General features: G+C 39.5%; 1 protein-coding gene across 2 annotated transcripts in view; it reads left to right on the top strand.

The window, feature by feature from the left end:
- Positions 1-60: 60 nt before the first annotated feature.
- The window catches only part of LOC126235732 (DNA primase large subunit), a 90,142-nt gene continuing 69,374 nt past the window's right edge, over positions 61-20,828 (top strand). Inside the window, exons 1-3 of one of the 2 annotated variants that reach the window (XM_049944510.1) lie at positions 61-91; positions 189-338; positions 11,395-11,553. In XM_049944510.1, the coding sequence (XP_049800467.1) occupies positions 11,400-11,553 (154 nt within the window). In that variant the 5' untranslated portion in view covers positions 61-91; positions 189-338; positions 11,395-11,399. Of the gene's footprint in view, positions 339-11,394; positions 11,554-20,828 lie in introns of both variants that reach the window. The other variant, XM_049944509.1, reaches the window with a different exon arrangement.

Genomic DNA, 20,828 nt, shown 5'->3' with positions numbered 1-20,828 from the left:
AATCGAAGTGATTGCGATATACATTAGGAGAATTTGCGACCACGTATATCGATACTGTGAATTTGGGCGGGAAAGCTTAGCGGACTGTGAGGTATTGTTTTTGCTTTTTGTGTTGAGCTGGTGAAGTGTATATGCAGTTCATTAATCCATTAGTACCAATAACACCAATGTTTCGAAAATTCATGCAGGACATCTGAGACGGCAGTCTGTTTTTAACATATTTAGATCGCATTATGAAGATTATATAGTTTCGTGCCAAGTGTTAGTTGCTCATTATTGGACATCCGATAATACTGAACTAAAAAGAAGAAAAGAAAAGGTTGTTGCTCCTGTTTGAGGTAATTATCACAATCCACACTAAAATCAGGAATAATTGTATTGTAAGCGGCTGTATGTCAGTTGCTTGTAGAGACATTTGCTGAAGTATGATTACTGTAGCATTTTCTGTGATCTCACTTCTCGTGTTATGTTATCTTTTAATCGTTTCAGATATTGGGCCACACCCACTGCACAACTAACACCTTTTCACTACACATCATATGCAATTTTCGTTTCTATCAAAGAAAAAACGGCGTGTTCAAAATCTGTAGCATTTTGTGTTTGCATCTCAAAGTACTGCGAAGTTAGTGGCAAAGGGTACTCCCCATTGCACCATTATTTTGACTACTCGTACTATTTGTTTGCGAAGTGCGGGAAGAATGTTGCTTGAATGCCTACGCGCACGATGTAATTAGTCTACTCTTGTCTGCATGTTCTGTAACGTTGCGATGTATTCACAGATTCTTCACTAAAAACTGGTAGTTGAAACTTCGTAAATCGGCCTTCACGTGATAGTTGACGTCTGTCTTAAAGTATCTACCAGTGTCTTTGTGATCGTCTACCTTGTGTCATCGAACATATTAAAATTCATGCTGCCCTCTTTTCTAGATGTTCAGTATCCGCCAGTTTGGTGCAGATCCCATACGATTTAGCAATATTTTAGGATGAGTTTCACGAGTGATTTCTAAGCAGCTTTCTATATAGAAGGACTGCACTTTCCATGTATGCTAGTAATTGACATCTGCCACTTGCTATACCAACAACTGAACCTATGTTATATTTCATGTCCCTACAAAACTGAAACTATGTTATTTTTCTCATCCCTACAAATTGCCGTACCAAGTATTTCTATGAGTGGACTGAATCCAGTTGTGACCCATTGTTGTTGTGATGATAGCTTTATTTTTTGTTTTGTAAAGTTGCGGTTTTTCATTTCAGAAGGTAAAAAGCAAGATGCCAGTCATAACATCGTTTTGAAAACTTATCCCCAGATAGCACAGTAAGCCGTTTTCAAACTTGTTTCCAGATGTAAAGTTCAAGTATATAAGCTTGATCAAAGCTGGAATATTCAGTCCTGTTAGTTGGATTCGAGCTTGAAACAAACATCAAAGTTGGCAGAGTTCAAGCTATATTTCAAGCTTGACTTATCAAGTTTGGCTCCAGCTGTATCTACACACGTGGAATACAGCCTGGTATTTACAGCTTGTTTTAAGCTATATAATTATTAATCTGAATTTATTGAACCTAATTAATTAAATAAATATCAGAATGGAAATGGTGTGACAAAAATTATCAAGACATTTATGTTTAAAAATTTTTATTTTCAAAGTGTTTAAAATTGTTTTATTTCAAAATTTAATTATTCTGAAGCCCCTCCGGCCCCAGCACACAGACCAGAGCAGGATCAAATTTTGCTGACTTCTGCCGGCATAATGATTCTGTAACAGGTAAAAGAAAATGTTAGTCACACCTAAACATAACAAATGTAAAAAGTTGAAACTGATCAACCTAAATATGAAAAGTAATGTTACGCTTATTATGAATACGCTTAACTTTTGCCAAGCGTGAGTCACAAGAAATTTTGTGTCCATCACCACAGAAAGAATTAACAGCTTCAACAAAATCTCTCAAGACTGATGGCGTAATAACAGACTGCAACTCTGATTTTACTGTTGTCCCAACTTTAAGACTTCTTTGACTTGAATTTTTTGAGTATGTTTACTTTGTACAAGAGTGTCATACTAACGGGAAGAAATTTCATATTACCGCAATTAAAGAGCAGTCAAAGCTAAGTAAATAAAAAAAGACTGACACCTATGTAGTGACTGGTTCTTGATGTACTTTTTCCCGTTCACCATGTCATTACTATTTGTATTCACAAAGAAAACTTTTCGCACTTCACGATTATTCATTCATGGTGTGACACACGCGAGTACTTACAAGTAAATAAATGTAATAGGGTGATATATATAAAAAGGCGAGATTTTAAAAAGGTAAAATAACATTAAGTTTTAATTTATTGGTGCCACGTACTAGAGAGCTAGTTTAAAATGACCTCTTTTTACTGAACAACTTGTAATATGTATTCTTAGCTGGTAATCCATTTCACTTTCATCCAGGCCCAATTTTTCTACGTAAAAGAATATGATATTTCTTTACGTTACGTAATAGTATTTAACATTTGTACTATTAACGTACCACTAGAGAAAAATGCACCAACATACCTGTAATACACTATATATCCTCTTCAGACCCGGTGTAGCAGTAAGGCACGAGACGCCACACACTTACCGAACTATTTTCCAGTATAAAACAAACTTCACAACAGTCAACAATCATTAATGCGTGTCACAAAGGTAAAATGGCCATAAACCTAGCAGAGTCAGTGCAAGGCTTATAAACGCTTGTGGTGCTTCCCGTGGATGTCTATGGAAGCTATGCTGTGTGCGCATTTGCTGTACAGCCTTCCAGGGAAATTACAGTTTATTTCAAGCTTAGGAAAATTATTTTAATTCAAGCTAAATTTTTACAGCTTGATGTAAACTGTGTAACAGGTTGATTTTTCAATCTTGAATTTTCAACTGAACCTAAACTCAATATCCACCTTGAAATAAGCTGTGTAACAGGTTGATTTTCCAATCTTGAATTTTCAACTGAACTAAACCCAATATCCACCTTGAAATAAGCTTGAGTGCTAGCTGGGTCAAGATCTGATTGAATATTAGTGCAGTTGGTTTCAGCAAGTACTAAAGGGACCTGGAGGCCCCAATCAAGATCTTGAAGAGGCTGTTCTGGCTGCCATTGAGGAAACAGCATGCAACAAACTGCATACAGTGGTGTACATTGGAACAAACGATGCCTTTTGTCTGAGCTTCAAGGTCATACTTGAATCGCTCCAGCGACTGGCAGATTAGGTTGAGGTCAGCATTACTTGCAGACTGCTCACAGTTAGCATCATTGTCCCCAAGCAGATTCCTCCCTGTTTTGGGCTGAGTAGAAGGCTTGAACTAAACATTACAAATATTCTTTCTATGATAAATTAGGCTACAATCTCTTGTACTGGGACCATATTGCTGAGAATTGTAGTGCCCTCTATGTGGATCAGTGGTGCACTACACATCAGAGATTATAATAGTTATAGGAGAGCCTGAAGTATTAATGTAAGACCCAACAAAATGCTCCTTCCCCTCCACCCACACACAGATAATTCGATTGAAATCCTAGTGACCAGTTGCCGAAATATTCAGAAGTAGTGCTGGAGCTCACACAATACTAGATGTAAAAATCAGCTAAGAAGTCTAAATTGCTAGCAATGAGAGTTTTCCAATAAATGAATGTCTATATATAAAGGGAAGGCAAGTGGAAAATAGAGGCGATGGGTCTGGTGCAGTAGACAAACTGAAATCCACCGAGATAAAAGATTGGTCAAGACTCTGTATCAAGGGTTTACATAAACTTATAATTGGGTGTTTCAGTTGATTGTCAGACTCATCCCCAGACATTACCAAAAAATTTAGAGGAAACCTAAGCTCTCTTGTACATATATACCCCAGTCATACTGTCATTGGAGACTTTGATCAATAAACAGTCAGTTGTGATAGTTACAGTTTGTAAGTGGTGAGCACACCAATACATTAAGTGAAACAACACTTAATGCTTCATTTGAAAACTGCTCAGAACAGAGTTCCGAAACCCACTCATGACTGATATATTAGATCTTAGAGAACAAATATACATGACCTATTTGAAGATGTCCACATTGGAATTGGTGTAGGTGACCACAGTGGTTGTAGCAACAATGATTACTAAAGCACAAAGGACAACTAAAATAAGTAGGAAGATTGATATGTTCATTTAACTAAATAGAGAGGCAGTATGTAATGTCACATCTCTGGAAGGAAATTGAAACATTTCACTGGATTGAAGAACTGTGGCTCAAGTTAAGAAGAATAATTGAAGTAGCATGTCATGGATACATATCCATCAGAAAAATGCATGATGGGAGAGAACCTCCTGGTATAAAGTTTTTGCAAATAAACTTCTAAAGGAACTGTCACTGTTACACAATAATGGTCTTCTATCCAAAGACTGGTTGGATGCAGATGTACAGGGTACTCTGTCCTCTGGAAGCCTCATCATCTCCCAATAACTACTGCAGTTTACTTCCTTCTGAATCTGCTCACTGCATTCATCTCTTGGTCTCCCTCTATGATTTTTACCATTCACCCTTTCCTCCAATACTAAATTGATGATCCCTGATATCTCAGAACGTGTCTAATCAACCAATCTCTTCCTCTAGTCAGGTTCTGCCTCAAATTTCTTTTCTCGCCAGTTCTGCTTCAGTACTTACATGATCTACCTATCTGATCTTCAGCATTCTTCTGTAGCACCACATTTCAGAAGCTTCTACTCTCTTCTTGTCTGCACTGTTTATCTTCCATCTTTCACTTCTGTACATAGCTGCACTTCATACAGATACCTTCAGAAAAGACTTAATAACTATTTGATATTAAATTTCTTTCCTTCAGAAATGCTGTTCTTGCCATTGCCAGGTCATCTGTTATTTTGCTGGCCAAATAGCAAAATGGATCTACCGCTTAAAGGGTATCATTCCCTAATCTAATTCCCTCATCACCACCTGATTAAATTTGTGTACATATCCTTATTTTGCTTTTATTGATTGTCATCTTATATCCTACTTTTAAGACCTTGCCCATTCCTTTCAACTGCTCTTCCAAATCGTATACAGTCTCTGACAGAATTACAGTGTCATCAGCAGACCTCACTGTTTTTATTTCTTCTCCTTGGAATTTGATTCCTACTCCATATTTTTCTTTGGTTTTCTTTACTGTTTACTAAATGTACAGACTGAGTAATATTGGGGTTATGTGCAACCCTGTCTCACTCCCTTCTCAACCACGTCTTTCTTTCATGCCCCTCAATTCTTATAGCTGCCTTCTGCTTTCTGTTCAAGTTGTAAATAGCCTTTTACTCCTGCTACCTACAAAATTTCAAGAAGCAATAGTGACGTCATAGCAAGCCACCAACCTGCTGAAGTCAAAAACTGTTAGTTGAGTATCATATTGTATATGAAATCCCCCATACCCTTACCTGTGGTCAAGGAATAGAAACATGCAGTGGCATCATGCATGTGGACACATCAGAGATTAAGCAGGAGTGCACTGACAAAGAGGTCATACTGTGTTCCAAGTTGTCAGGGCAGCCACTACTGTTTTGAATGGCAATAGTTTTCCTACATTATATTAGGCATGGCAATGTGTTGTGATTTTGGTGTTTCCATGTTTTTGTCTACTCTCTGCACATCCTTTTAGGCAGGAAGTCAATAGTGAGACAGCTACATGGATACTCTGCAAATCACATTTAAGTGCCTGGCAGAGGGTCCATCCTTCACAATTCATTATTATTCCAATCTCGTATAACACACATAAAGAAACACCTATATCTTTCTGTACGAGCTCTGATTTCCCTTATTTTATAGTGGCGATCGTTTCTCCCTATGTAGGTCGGTGTCAACAAAATATTTTCGTATTCGGAGAAGAAAGTTGGTGATTGGTATTTCATGAGATGTAGAAGTAACTGCGAGTGTGCCCCAGGGAAGTGTGTTGGATTCCTTGCTGTTCATGTTTTATATTAGTGATCTTCTAGACAATATGAATAGTAATCTTAGACTTCTTGCAGATGATGCAGTTATCTATAATGAAGTATTGTCTGAAAGAAGCTGCATAAATATTCAGCCAGATCTTGATAAGATTTCTAAGTGACGCAAAGATTGGCAACTTCCTATTTATACATTTCTCCCACCTCTCCAGCAGGCTATGAATGCCACACCAAAGAAACAGTTCTTCTTCTGAAGCGAACCAGTCAGTGAGCCATTTTTGTACATTTTCATGCGATTTGAAGCGTTATTCATTGAGTGTGTCTCCCAGTGATGCAAATGGGTGATAATCAGATGGAGCCAAATTTGGAGACTAAGCACATGCCCTAGTATTTCCCAACTGAATGCCTCAATCGTTTCCTTGGCCTGTTTTGCTGTGTGATGGCGCTTTATCACGTAGCAATATGATTTTGTTGCCTTTTTCCATATTCCCGTCATTTTTCATGTTATGCTCTATCTAAAACAATCATTTGCTGTTGATAGCTATCAGTGTTAATGGTTTCACCAGGTTTTAGCAGCTCATAATACATTACTCCCTTCTGATCCCACCAAACACAGAGCATCGCCTTCTTTCCAAAGCAAGTTGGTCTTGTTGTGGATGTTGATGGTTTGCCTGGATTCACCCATGATTTACAGTGCTTAGGATTCTCAACATATATCCATTTTTCATCACCTGTCACTATTCGATGGAGAAACGACTTTCTTTTGCATACGGTGAGCAGCATTTCACATGTGGTCTTCTGATTTGCTTGCAGTCTTTCATTCAATTCATCTGGAACCCATTTTCTCACTTTCTGCACCTTCCCCGTAGCTTTCAACCGAAGAGAAATTTTTTTTTTTTGCATCACATTCAATGTTCCACAAGTGAGTATCATCTTCATCCAATGAGACCTGCAATTCTTTGTCTTCAAACTTTTTGGTGGTTTCCTGCGCTTGTCGTTTCTCATGTCAAAATCACCACTTTTGAAGTTTTTGAACTGCTTGAAACACTGGTTTCCCAAGAGCATGTTCACTGAAAGCTTTGACAAGCATTTGATGCGATTCTGCAACAGTTTTCTTCAAATGATAACAGAAAACCATTGCTGTCCGCAAAATGTAGTTCGTAGGCACAAAACTCGACATGTTTACACAGGTTTGAAACAGATACCAATGTATGGAACTTGGGTTATGGTGTGTTGACATTCCTCGTCAGCCGTTACAGGAAGCAGACGGCCCCGCAGGAGCAGTCTCACAGGTCCTACACTGACGGCTAGCACCATCTATACTGAAATTCCGGTTTCATACTTCTAGACCTGATACCTTCGTGTAGGGATATGAAATTGAATGATCATATAGACTCAGTCATGGATAAAGTGGGTGGTAGACTTCGGTTTATTGGTAGAATCCTGGGGAAATGCGATGAGACTACAAAGGCTACAAAGGAGATTGCTTACAAATCACTCGTTCAACTGACTAGACTATTGCCCAAGTGTGTGTGGCCGTTACTGAAGGGGATTGACCGGGGATATTGAATGTATACATTGAAGAGCAGCACAAATGGTTCCTGGTTTTGTCTGACCCATGGGACAGGTTCAGTGAGATGTTGAAAGAACTGAAGTGGCGGACTCTTGAAGATAGACGTAAGCTATCCCGAGAAAGTCTACTAACAAAGTTTCAAGAACCAGCATTAAATGATGAACTCTATGAATATACTACAATATAGACATATTGATCAAAAGGGATTGTGAGGATAAGCTTAGAATAAGTAGAGCATGCATAGAGGCATTCAAACAATCCTTCCTGCACTCCATACATGAATGTAATGGGAAGAAACTCTAATAACTGGTACAATAGGATGTAGCTTCTGTCATGCTCTTCATGGTAGCTTACAGAGTATAAATGGAGATATAGATGGAAGCATTAGAAAATCAGCTTTGCAAACTCCCATTTATTGATGTCATATGGAACAATTTTTTGCACAGTTCCATGCACAGCCACAAAGTACTCTTACAGAAATGTCATGTAAGGAATAACGTGGTGTCCATACACGAACTTCAAGTACTAGGCACTGTGTAAAAATTTAGGTAACACTAACAACTGCCTCACAGCACATTTACACTCTTATGAAAATTGCTGTAAAAATCAGACACAGTTTATAAATAATTGCTAGTATTTGTAAATATAACATTATGTACGAAGTGTCTTTTGTTCACAACTTAACTTACTCTTGCAGATAAAGGTCTGAAGTAAAGGTCAGATTAAGTTTATCAGTGTTTGTTGTAGATTAAGAATTAATCTGTTTATGTAAATGGCCATCATGTAGCCATTGGTCTCACGGAGAAAATGTATCTGGTTTGTACCTGCTGACACATTCCACATCATGGCGACTTGCAGTGAATGCAACCACAGAGGACGTGAAAAACTAAAATAAAACTATTTGCGTTTTTGCTTGTAATGGTCATGTTAGTGCTTCACCTACATCTACGTCTTCGACACACTGCAAGCCACTTTATGGCACTGTTCCATTACTTGCTTGCTGCTTGGTCTTTGGGTCTTAATGGCACACTAAGCACGGTGGTCGGAAACCCAGGAAAGGTTATCTGGGAAAGCTGCAGCATTTTCTCTTTTGGTGCTGTTGTTGCTCGGGTGTAAGGAAGCACAGTACTTGCCAAGCAGGTGTATGCACAAGATTATGTTGTATGTTTATTACTGTCTCTTTACTACTGGATTCTCCCTCATGACACCGGTTTCTCTGAACATCACAGGTGGCAAATGGCTTTACAATATGTGCTAGGTTCTCACCACCTACCTTTCATTAATTTCTGTGGTTTCAGTATTTCTTTTAATTAGCTACTCCTTTTCTGCATTTCCTTTTATCTTACATTATTTTTTTATTTTTTATATATATATTTTTTTATTTTTTGTTTTGTTTGTTTCCTGACCTGTATTATTTTGCCATCCTCCACTCCCCCCCCCCCCTCCCCAATACCTATCTACCATGTGTAATGTGTGTAATACACCTAGTTTTCCACTCTTAAGAATCTTCGGGGTTTGGTTTTCCTTCCAACTTTTAAGTTCTGTGGCTTTCAAATCTTGTTCTGTGGAGGTTCCAACAATTGGTCTTTCATTCTCATTGTGTCCTATAAGTCTCCCTTGATCTGTGGTCGTGGGTGAATTTTCCTGAACTCTTCCCAGCTCTAAAATCTCACCGATCCTCTTTCTTCATTCCTGTTCTATTCCCTTCAACCTTCTGCCAGAAGGACCCACTACCTCTGAAAGCTCATACATTTCCACATCTCTTGTGTGTTCTCTCCTGCTGCCTCTTGGTAAGCAGATTTTTTTCTATCCATATTAGGCCTATATTCACTCATTACTGGTGGGAACCTTTTCTATTTTTGGCTTCAGAAACGATACAGTCGTAAACATCCATGGCATTCACTTCCGTAGCAATCCATGGTTCCTCACTGAGAGCTGGTCAGTATTTTTCTTAGGTCATATTCGAAACTTGTTTGCCCACATAACCACCTATGCAACATTAACAGAATGTCATACTTCAGTGTATTTTGTCGTCATGCATAGCAATAAGCTCATCACGACTACTTGCAGCAATTTTTCCTTTCAGGAACAGGTAATGTATGACAATGTGAGCTTCTGTGTGCTCAGTATGTTGTGGAATCTTGCTTTTCTTAAATTTACTATAGGGTGGTCTGGAAAGGAATAACACTGTAAAATTTGAGCAACAAACACCACAGAAATGTGATTGCTCTGAAATACTTAGTAAGAAGTTATTCTTCAATGTTATCCTGGATAGTATATCTGATAAAACCGATGCTCCACTAACAACCGTATGAAAAGGGTATATTGCTACTCCCCACATAGCGGAGTCATGGAGTCACAGATAGGCATAATGAAAAAGAATGCTAGAAATATTTCAGCTATCGTGCAAAGTATTTCATAAGAAGTAGAAAACTCACATACACACGTGGCCATTATCTCCACTAAAGAGACATTTGCCTTATGTGTGTAAGTTGTGTGAATACGAGAGGGTTTTCTATTCCTGAAGAAATACTTTATGCAAAAGGTAAAATATTTGTAGATTTTTTCCTGTATCTGTGACTCAATGCCTCCTATACCTAACGAATAGCATTCTAGCCTTCCCATATTGTTGTTATTCCATCCTGGACTTTCTATTGTTTATTGCTTTACTAATACACTGATCAGCTAGAACATTACAACCACCTATGTAATAGCCAGTATGTCCACCTTTGGCACGGCTAACAATGACACAACCACATCTGCACACGTGTCACCTGTTTCCCGTGAATTCCAGGGAGTGTGGCAATGAGCTCTGCTACTACATTCAATCACATCCCAGGTGTGTTTGATCGGCTTCATATCTGGTGAGTTGGGAGGTCAGCACATCAGTTGGAACTCACCACTGTGTTCCTTGAACCACTCTCACACTGCTGGATTTGTGATGTGGCTTATTTTCTTGTTGAAAAATGCCATTTCTGTGGGGAAACATGATCATCATGAAGGGGTGGACATGGTCTGCAACCATGTAAGATACTCCTTGGCTTTCATGGCATCTTGCACAAGCTCCACTAGATCCACAGATGCCCATGTGAATGTTTCCCAGAGCATAATGCAGCTGCCTCCAGTTTGTCATCGTCCCGCAGTACATGTATCAGGGAGCTGTTCCCCTGGAAGACGATGGATGTGTGCCCTCCCATCAGCATGATGAAGAAATATTGGAATTCGTCAGACTGTGCAACGAACTGCCTTTGTGCCAACTTCCAGTGCTGATGGTCACATGTCCATTTCAGTCGTAGTTGCCAGTGTCGTGGTGTTAACTATGGCACATGCATGGGTTGTTGGCTGCAGAGGTCCATTGTTAGAAGTGTTTGGTGCACTGTGTGTTGATAGACACTTGTACTCTGCCCAGCATTTTAGTTAGTTCTGCCACAGTGCACTGTCTGTCCTATTTTACCGGTGTGTCCATTCTGCAACGTCCAGTATCTACAATGAGGGGTCAGTGCCCAACGCCACGATGTGTGGACATGGTTTCACCTTTGTTTAGCCATGTGTTGAAGAAACTCACCAAAGCAATTCTTGAACACTCTAATAGTCACGCAGTTTCTGAAATGCTCATGCCATGCCTCCAGGCAGTCACAGTCTGCCCTTGGTCAAACTTGGATAGATCACACGCCTTCCCCATTCTACACACGGACAGCATGTTCACTGATATTGCATGCATTGTGTGGATCTCTGACTAGCTGTTATTCCTCGTCAGGTGATGTTGCTGTCAACTGGACGGGTTTATATCGCTTGGAGGTTGGTGGTCATAATGTTCTGGCTGATCAGTGTATATTTTCATATTATTGAGCAGTGAATATTAATTTCCACATTTTTATTACCAGTTACCATGGATATATCTCGAAAGAAAAGGAGAGTAGCAAAAGCCATTGTGGATGGACTGGCAGAACTGTATCCACATGATGTGCAGCTGTATAGAAAGCCTCCTTTGATGACTATTTCTCTTTCTGAATTTGAGGAACTAGCAGTGGCTAGACTGAAAGGTACCTTAATTGAGATATTATTAAATTGTAAGGTGGATCTAATGAATTAGTCTTTTTGAATGGAAATGTTTGTGTTCCAACGTTGATTAACATCTACATCTTATTAGTATGTATTATGAGAGTTCACTACATAATTGCTTCATTTTCCTGTATTGATTGTATTACTCTCATGTTTGATTGTCCCTTGTCAGTTTAAGTAATATACTATATTAATCTTATTAAGTGACTGCTACAGTGTTTTATTATTCTTTTCTTGGAATGGTGGGTCACAGGGTACAAGAGACCCTCCGGCGGTTTAAGTTCCTCAGACTTCTTGTGTATGCTACATTCTGGCAGCTACGCCAACACAGGATGTTGATTACTTACTTCAGTTGTTTGTTTCATGCATTTGGCATATTTCCCTAATTATTTTATCAATTTTGTATTATTTTGTAGCTCCATAAGGCAGGTTCTTATTGCGTATGTTATTATTTTTTTATCTAAACAGACTACAAGAGCATATCAGAATCACATATTATCACTTAACTATTTCCTTTTTAACAATTTAAAATTTATTAGCGTTTTTAATGTATTACGTTGTATCACTATAATAACGTATACATTTATTAAGCCCATGGCAGACATAACCTGTTGCATTCTGTACAATTTTATAATTGACAAATATGTGTTGATTTACCATGACATATAATGAGCTTACAACACAAACATGTTTCGTGGCTTCTGTACCACAGTTTCAGAGCAGTAGCACTGTTACGGTATGACTTGCTGCCACTGTGACCTAGTTTACACATTATTTTAACACATTTGCTGCCATCGGCGCACCAGCGCACCCAGCCAATACTGGTGCACATGCTGTGGATGCGCCTGCGCGGCGAGAGACTCGGCTGTTGCGAGGCACCACAGTTTAGTTGGGCACAGCCATTTGGTGTGGTTTATTGCGCAGGCACTCTAAGAATGTATTGTTTTCAATTTTTACGGATGCGGTTCGCGTATTTTCCCTATAGTTTTTCTCTGTTGTGAGACTGAAAATGGAAAACAATCGTGACACAGCGGACCCTTCAGAACCTAAGAAACGTAAAATATGGGACACAATAAACATACAAAAACTAATGGATGCGGAATTATTATGAATATTAGACAGGGTGTATACGGCCCGGGAGATCCGGGAAAAGCCCGGGAATTTTTTCATCCGGGAGAAAAACCGGGAAAAACCCGGGAATTGTTTAGAATTCCGGGAATTTTTCTTTGTTTTAGCTTTCAGTTAAATTTTTGTGATTTTGACTGGTAAGAACCAATACTCTAACAAAGGATATTACTGTATCCCGCTACTGCAGAATAATACTGCAGCAACAAAACATGAACGAGAGAAAAAAGAAAACAAAAATAAAACTTAAGTTGCAAAGGAATTGCACCGTATACAACAAAACAATGCTCATACAAGCGTCTGCCAACAGCAAAGTGTGTCAAAGGCTTTAGGAAGACTATGCAATGCTTTATAACAACAAACTGCCTACGATGAGCGCGATGTGACAACTGTTTAAATTAGATTCGTTTGAGCTGTTGCGGGCGGGCTCTTGCGCATGCGCAGTTGAGTCGCGTTTGAGTAATACTTCTCCCGCTTCTGGTTACTGAAATGTGGCTGGGCGCCACTATTTAATATTGCCCCAGTTGGGAAATAATAGTAAATCTGGGGCTGATGCACAGAGCTGTCAGAGTTGAGGTGGGGAGCGTCCACGTGACCTGTGTTTACGTTCAGTGATTTTGTTGTTTTCTCTTTGTTTATTGCGCTCATGTTAAATGATAACAAAACGGATTTTTGTGGCCGGGAGCTATCAAATGAATTAAAATACGTTCGCATAATTATGGAAGGCTAAAATATGTTATTAGCTTCAGATTTTATTTCTACCTTTCCGACAGAACAATGAAGTTACTTTTGCCGGTTTGGTAAAGAGATTTGGCTTAAAGTTAATCTTTTCTGCCGAGGCAGTCAATTTATTTGAAACTAAGTGTTTAATTTCACACTATTGGCTGGTTTCAACTGTTCGCTGTATTTCAAGTGCACGTATGGCATTATGCCATAATAAAGAACCAAACATGAGATAATACAGTACTGGTACTCCAAGAAAATTTACATATGAATGTGCGTTTTAAGCCGAATTATGCATTTTAGTATGGTTCACTAATTTCGACGCCCTTGAAGTATCATCTGATGTCTTGTTTCTTTTATGCCATACGTAAGATCTTTTAATGTTTTACACGTACGAACATATGGGCTTCCTACGTCATCTTAGCTGCGCAAGCGCGGTGACGCCTGTTACTGGCGTTCTGCAAGACTCAAGTTTCACACGGAATTTGCAATCTCCCCTCCACAACGGTCATGTGACTCCACCTACACACGGACAGGAGGCGGGGCGTGACTGCCATTCAGCAGTTTGCTGAGGACGACTGTATGGAAAATATTGACAGTTCAATAATTATTGTATCCTATTTGAGCAGCAAATGGACAAAATGTTGGAAACTCATTCTTCAGCCGACTGTAAAACTCTGAAAAGTCATATCCCATGTATTGCCAAACTATGAAATGTTATATCAGCCTAAGACACGGATATATTATGAACATACTGCTTGAAGTATGCGGAATAAAATCTCACACGAACACCAGCAGACAGCAACTTTAATAAAGAAACGAAACGAACAATGAACTGTTTGCATCTGCTAAATGTTTATGTACAAAGAAATAGCCAACTCGTTACAGCATGTTAAAGTGGAAATTTCACGAAGGCTTTTTAATTGCCGTACACGAAATTAAAGCCGACTTCTTCGGCAATTTTGTCACAGACACTTTATTTTGAGCGATAAAAACATCACAGTAGAAACTCATGTTCGCTACACACGAAAGTTAATAAGAAAAATATTTTGAGAAACAAAAAGGAAAAAGAGTGCAAACTTTTGTTAAGTCACTTAATCTTCTAGGCTCTCATTGGGCTGTACGTTTTTAAACAACTCGTAGTAAAAACCTGAAAAGAATCTGCGCAATCTGGCTGTAGTGCACTAGGGAAAGGCAACATAGTACACCCAAGTAGAAACAGGAGCGCTGGCAGTCACGCCCCGCCTCCTGTCCGGGTGGCGGTGGAATCACGTGACCGGCCTTTGGCCGTTGTGGGAGGGGAGACTACAAATTCCGTGTGATACTCGAGTCTTGCCTGGCGTTCTCTTGCAACTGCTGAAACGAACCTATTTCCAACAGGTCGCGGGAAAATATTGCGAATGGTGGTTTGAAAAGCGTTACATTCAAAGCAGATTTCCTTTTACGCAAGATGAACTATGTGCGAGAATGTACGATGAATTTCTTAAATCACAAAGCGATTTACTCTCATTTAAAAATCAACTCTTTGAGGACGACCATTTAGAAGAATTTCGAGCCCAAAAGATCAGACATTTACGTAATTTTACTGGCACATTTGTGTGATGTATCTCAAAGTGTAACACGTGCAAAAAAGATCAACATTATATGTGGAAGCTTAGCTTCTTTTCCAGTTTATTAATCTTCGAGACCAATACTATATGTGAATGCTGTGTATATTAATTTAAACCATTAACTTTTCTAATTTGTGTGTTTGCGCTACTTAAGAGTGATCTTGCTATTGGCTCACTACATCATGTGTCCTATGCTGCCATCAGCTGGCGAGATCACGTGACAGGAGCTATGACCATCTTACAAAAGCGCATCGCAATCTCGATTTCAATGTTTCGGAAAGTAACATGCGGTGTTTGGTGGAATTCAAATTTATACCTTTGTAATACGAAAATATGCAGCGTACATGTTGCACATCAAAGGTCTTTCAAAGCGTGTCTTCCCCCCCTCTGAGTTTCGTTTTCTAAAGTGCCGGGAAATTCTACACCCGCATACAAAACCATAGGACTGATGAGTTTTACAGTGCCAAGGAAGAGTATAACACGGAAAAAGTGTATTTTCATGTGGGATAAAGTGTATTTTTAACTGGGAAATCCGGGATTTTTTTTTCCTTGTCCACATATACACCCTGTTAGAAGAAAGCAATCGGAAACGGAATTGGCCAGTGGGGAGTATGGGTGGGAATCCATTAAAGAGTCTGACTGAGCCAGGTTTGCTTTAGGTGGGACTGTAGAAATGGCTGTGAATCCAAGTGACAGGGAAAGGGCAGAAGGAGTGGTAATGTAGCTGATACAAGTGTTGCATGGGAAGGTGAGCCAGTTGGAATCGTAAATTGCCCGTTTATAAAAAATTAGGGACTGCTAATTCAACCAACGGGAAACACTCCCTTAGATTATTTTCATCTTTTGCTGACGGATGAATTTCTATTGAAAGTTGTAGAAGGAACAAATCAAAATGCAATTGAATTATTCCTTTCTGTGGAAACCAAAGAACAATCACGAATAAATTGTTGGAAAGATGTGATGGTTGGCTAATTGTTAGTGTTCTTGGGAGTTTTCCTGCACATGGGAAATGTAAAGATGAGGAAGTTGCAGGACTATTGGAAAAAGGGCCCTTTATTTCATGTGAAAGGAATTGCCGATAGTATTTCAAGAAATCGTTTCCTTCTGATACTATGTGCATTGCATTTTTCTGAAAAACCTGGCTGAACCCTGAGACAGGAAGTTCTGAAATACTTAGTGCGGGTTGGAACGTGTATCGGTAAGACAGATTAGATACTGTAAGACGTGGTGTCTTCATTGCAGTTGACAAAAATATTGTGTCTACTGAGGTCGAAGTAGAGTGTGATTGTGAAGTTATCTGGACACACTTAACAGGGCTAGGGGAAATAAAGTTAATTGTTGGGTGTTATTACCGGCCACCAGGTTCCGCCGTGACAGTTCTAGAATCATTCAAAGGAAGTGTACATTCTGTATCGCAGAAGAACCTGGGTCATGCTATATTAGTCGGAGGTGACTTCAACCTACTTAGTATGGATTCATTACAGGTGGTACAGACAAGCCGTCGTGTGAATTACTTTTGAACACATTATCCGAAAACTGTCTTGAGCAGCTAAATTGACAGCCAACGTGTAATGGAAATATTTTAGATCTGGTAGCCACGAACAGACCAGACCTCATCGACAGAGTCGGTGTTGAGACAGGGATTAGTGATCATGATGTTGTCATTACGACTATGGTTACGAAAGTTAAAAAGTCGGTCGAGAAGGCTAGGAGAGTATTCTTACTAGAAAGAGCAGATAAGCAGTTGTTAGCATCCCACTTAGTAAATGAATCAACTTCATTTACTTCCGCTACGATGGACGTGGAAGAATTATGGGCAAATTTTAAACAAATTGTAAATCACGCATTGGACAAGTATGTGCCGAAAAGTGGGTTATGGACGGAAAAGACCCACCGTGGTTTAACAGCGAAATTCGGAGAATGCTCAGGAAGCAAAGACAGTTGCACTCGCGGTACAAGAAAGATCGGGAGAATGAGGACAGGCAAAAGTTAGTAGAGATTCGTGCTGCTGTAAAAAGAACGATGGGCGAAGCATTCAACCACTACCACCGTCATACCTTAGCAAAAGATCTTGCTGAAAACCCTAGGAAATTCTGGTCTTACGTAAAATTGGTAGGTGGGTCGAAGGCTTCCATCCAGTCACTCACTGATCAGTCTGGCCTGGCATTGGAAGACAGCAAAACGAAAACTGAAATTTTAAATTTAGCATTTGAGAAATCTTTCACGCAGGAGGATCGTACAAACATACCGCCGTTTGAGTCTCGTACAGATTCCCGTATGGAGGACATCCCTGGGGGTTGTGAAGCAGCTGAATGGGTTGAAAATAAATATATCGCCAGGTCCTGATGGGATTCCAATTCGGTTTTACAGAGAGTACTCTACTGCATTGGCTCCTCACTTAGCTTGCATTTATCGCGAATCTCTTGCCCAACGTAAAGTCCTGAGCGACTGGAAAAAAGTGCAGGTAACGCCTGTAAATAAGAAGAGTAGAAGGACGGATCCTCAAAATTACAGACCAATATCCTTAACATCGGTTTGTTGCAGGACTCTCGAACATATTCTCAGTTAGAATATAATGAATTTCCTTGAGACAGAGAAGTTGCTGTCCATGCATCAGCACGGCGTTAGAAAGCATCACTCCTGCGAAACGCAACTCGCCCTTTTTTCACATGATATCTTGCGAACCATGGATGAAGGGTATCAGACGGATTCCATATTCCTTGACTTCCGGAAAGCACTTGACTCGGTGCCCCATTGCAGATTCCTAACTAAGGTACGGGCATATGGGATTGGTTCCCCAAGTATGTGAGTGGCTCGAAGACTTGTTAAGTAATAGAACCCAGTACGTTGTCCTCGATGGTGAGTGGAAAAAAAAATCCACCTGCTTTGTTACAGTGCGATCAACTCACCAGACAAAAACTACTAAAAGGCTAGTTCCAGACACTGGTACAAAAGCTTTGGAAGACAACCCCAAAAGTACAACCCCCCTAGTTAAGGCTGAAAAGTAAGGATGGAAAAATGGCACATAGTAACAAGAAAATGGCAACATCGAGATAAAAGTGTTAATAAAATTTTGAAATGTGAAGAACCCAGAAAACTTATAAAAACTGACACGGAAGCCCAAGAGGGGTCTGTAGTATGAATGTGGGATTTGGAAACTAAAAAGCAACAAAGAGGTATACGAAAAAACTGAGAATATAATAGATACAATAAGAAAGCAGAGGGTCACATTTTATGGCCACTTAGAAATAATGGATATCAAGAGTGTAACCAAAGAGATATTCAACAACTTTGACAAAAATCCAGAAGCCCGAATTTCGTGATTTATAGATGTTAAGAAAGATTTACAGGAGTAAGGAATAACAGAGAGAAACAGAAAATAGACATGAGTTCAGGCAAAAAGTACAATGGTCAAGGGTTTCCAGAAGATAACGCAAAAGAAGAGAGGAGGGACATGGACAGAAGAAAGAAGTATTGGGAAGCAGAGAAAAGGAGAACAATATGATGTCATGAATCAGCTGTGTCGCACTGTACTGAGTTGACCTAATTCAGACAATAATAAAAGCTCCTGCCCACCACATAGAAGAGGCGTTGAGCTGATGACAGAGACAATGAAAACTGCTAAAATAGAAATAGAAAACACACACACACACACACACACACACACAGAGAGAGAGAGAGAGAGAGAGAGAGAGAGAGAGAGAGAGAGTACAACTTATGCACATATGGCCACAGTGTTAGCGGTCTTTTCGTTGCTCTTGTCTATGACTCATTGCCTCCTCTGTGTGGTTAGTAGCAGTTTATCATTTTCAGAATACTTTTTTTACTCCATTCAGGAATTTCCATTATTTAGTTACAATAATAATAACAATAGTAGTAGTAGTAGTAGTAGTAGTAGTAGTAGTAGTAAAAGTCAATAAACACCAACACAACACAGAAACCCCCCAATGGCCCAAGAGGTGGAAGCAGCAGTGAAGACACTGGGAAACTAAAAGAAATGTGGAGAAGGCCCAAGTTTTTGTAGAAATATGGCTTTATCAAAAATTCAAAACAATGGATAACATAAAAATTCCCTAAACATTGGACCACAGCTATTAATCTACCCACTCCACAAAACAGCAAACAAGAGCAATCCAAATAAATGAAGGTACATCTTTCTTGAACTGCACATACAAGTTTTAAATGGTTGGGTTAAATAACAACTGCATCACAAAACAGGTGAATCCCAGTAAGGCTTAAGACTCTGGAGACGATGTGCAGAACAAACCATCGTCTTAAAAATTACTTGTGGAATATTACAGTAAACAAAACGAGCATCTTTGCAATCACCTTTTGTACAGTTTAAGAAGCCATGTGACTGTACTCATGCATCTTAATAGAAAATCTTACAAAAATTTCTGGCTCCACCAAAAGTTAAATTGGTAGAACTCCCCATTACCAACTGAAAATCTAGTCACATACAGAGGAGATTTTTCTGAGCAATTCCCCATGAAGATTTTGAGACAGGGAGACTGCTTGTGACCACTACTGCTCAACTCTGTGCTGGAATCTAGGAACGTCAGAATTGAAAATGTCAAAGACAAAAAATTTAAACTGCCTGGGATTTGCAGACGACCTCCTTCTCCTCTCCAACAACATTAAGGAATCTCAGCACAAAGTTAAATGTCATTTTGTACAACTTTTCTGTAATCTGATAGATCTCTCAAATTATTGTGGTGATTGTCTACAAAATTGCATACTCCTGCCCACATTCATACAAAGACTATCATCATTACACTGATAAGCTATTCATTTTCCTCTAAATTTTCAATTCCTAGAACTGTCTGTCCCAAATGCATTCATATACCTTTGCTCCCCACAGCATCTTATAAAATTGAAATCCTAATTATCTCAGCATCTCCTAGTAAATCAGTCGAGTTACTCTATCCTTTCATATAATTCTGCTCAACATTGATATACTTTTCTGGATATTCGCGTACTCATATTTCAAGTCTCCTTCAGCTTCGAAACCTCTTTTATTTTCTCGCCCACAGTTGAGTCATTGAGGCACTCTAATTCCTCAACTGTTTCTCTGAGAATGTTGCAAGACCCTCCCCTTCCCCCCTCCCTCTCTCCCCTTTCCCTGTCATTGTCGGCCCCTCCGTACTTTTTAGTTTTTTTTTTTTTTTTTTCCTGGTACTTATTATTAGGAAAAGTGCTGGTGAGTTGTTCAAAACTTTTAGTCTTTTCTCTTATCACTTCTCTAGGGACAACTCTTCCCTTGTAAATGTAACATTAACACCATTCATGGATTAGGCTTTAGGTCTGTTCGGAGTGGCTGACTGCTGCAGTACAAGGGGCAATTTATGATTGTGGGACGTGGGATCAGCATGTCACCCTCACTCCAGCTGTCATTTTCAGTAGATGAATCGTCATGATCCCACTACTTCTTTATTCAAGCAGCTCCTCATTTGGCTTCACAAGGGCTGGTTGGACCCATTGCCAGACCTTCATACCCCTCCCTTTAGCAATATCAATTAACATAGATTGCTACTCACCACATAGGAATTGGGCAGTGGACAGACATATTTAAAAGCACTGTAATCTCCAGGCACTGATGCTGATCTGAAATCCCAGTGATGACAGTGTCTGTGTTTGTTTGTGTGTGTGTGTGTTTGTGTGTGTGTGTGTGTTTGTGTGTGTGTGTGTTTGTGTGTGTGTGTGTTTGTGTGTGTGTTTGTGAGAGAGATACCATCCCAGATTTCCCTGTGGCATCATGTCATATCATGTCATTTCTTCCTTTTGTTATCTGTGTGATG

This window comes from Schistocerca nitens, chromosome 2, assembly GCF_023898315.1.
Source record: "Schistocerca nitens isolate TAMUIC-IGC-003100 chromosome 2, iqSchNite1.1, whole genome shotgun sequence".
Classification (NCBI taxonomy): domain Eukaryota; kingdom Metazoa; phylum Arthropoda; class Insecta; order Orthoptera; family Acrididae; genus Schistocerca; species Schistocerca nitens.
The sequence above is the reverse complement of the archived record's forward strand: the minus strand, read 5'-3'. Positions and strand labels throughout refer to the sequence as shown.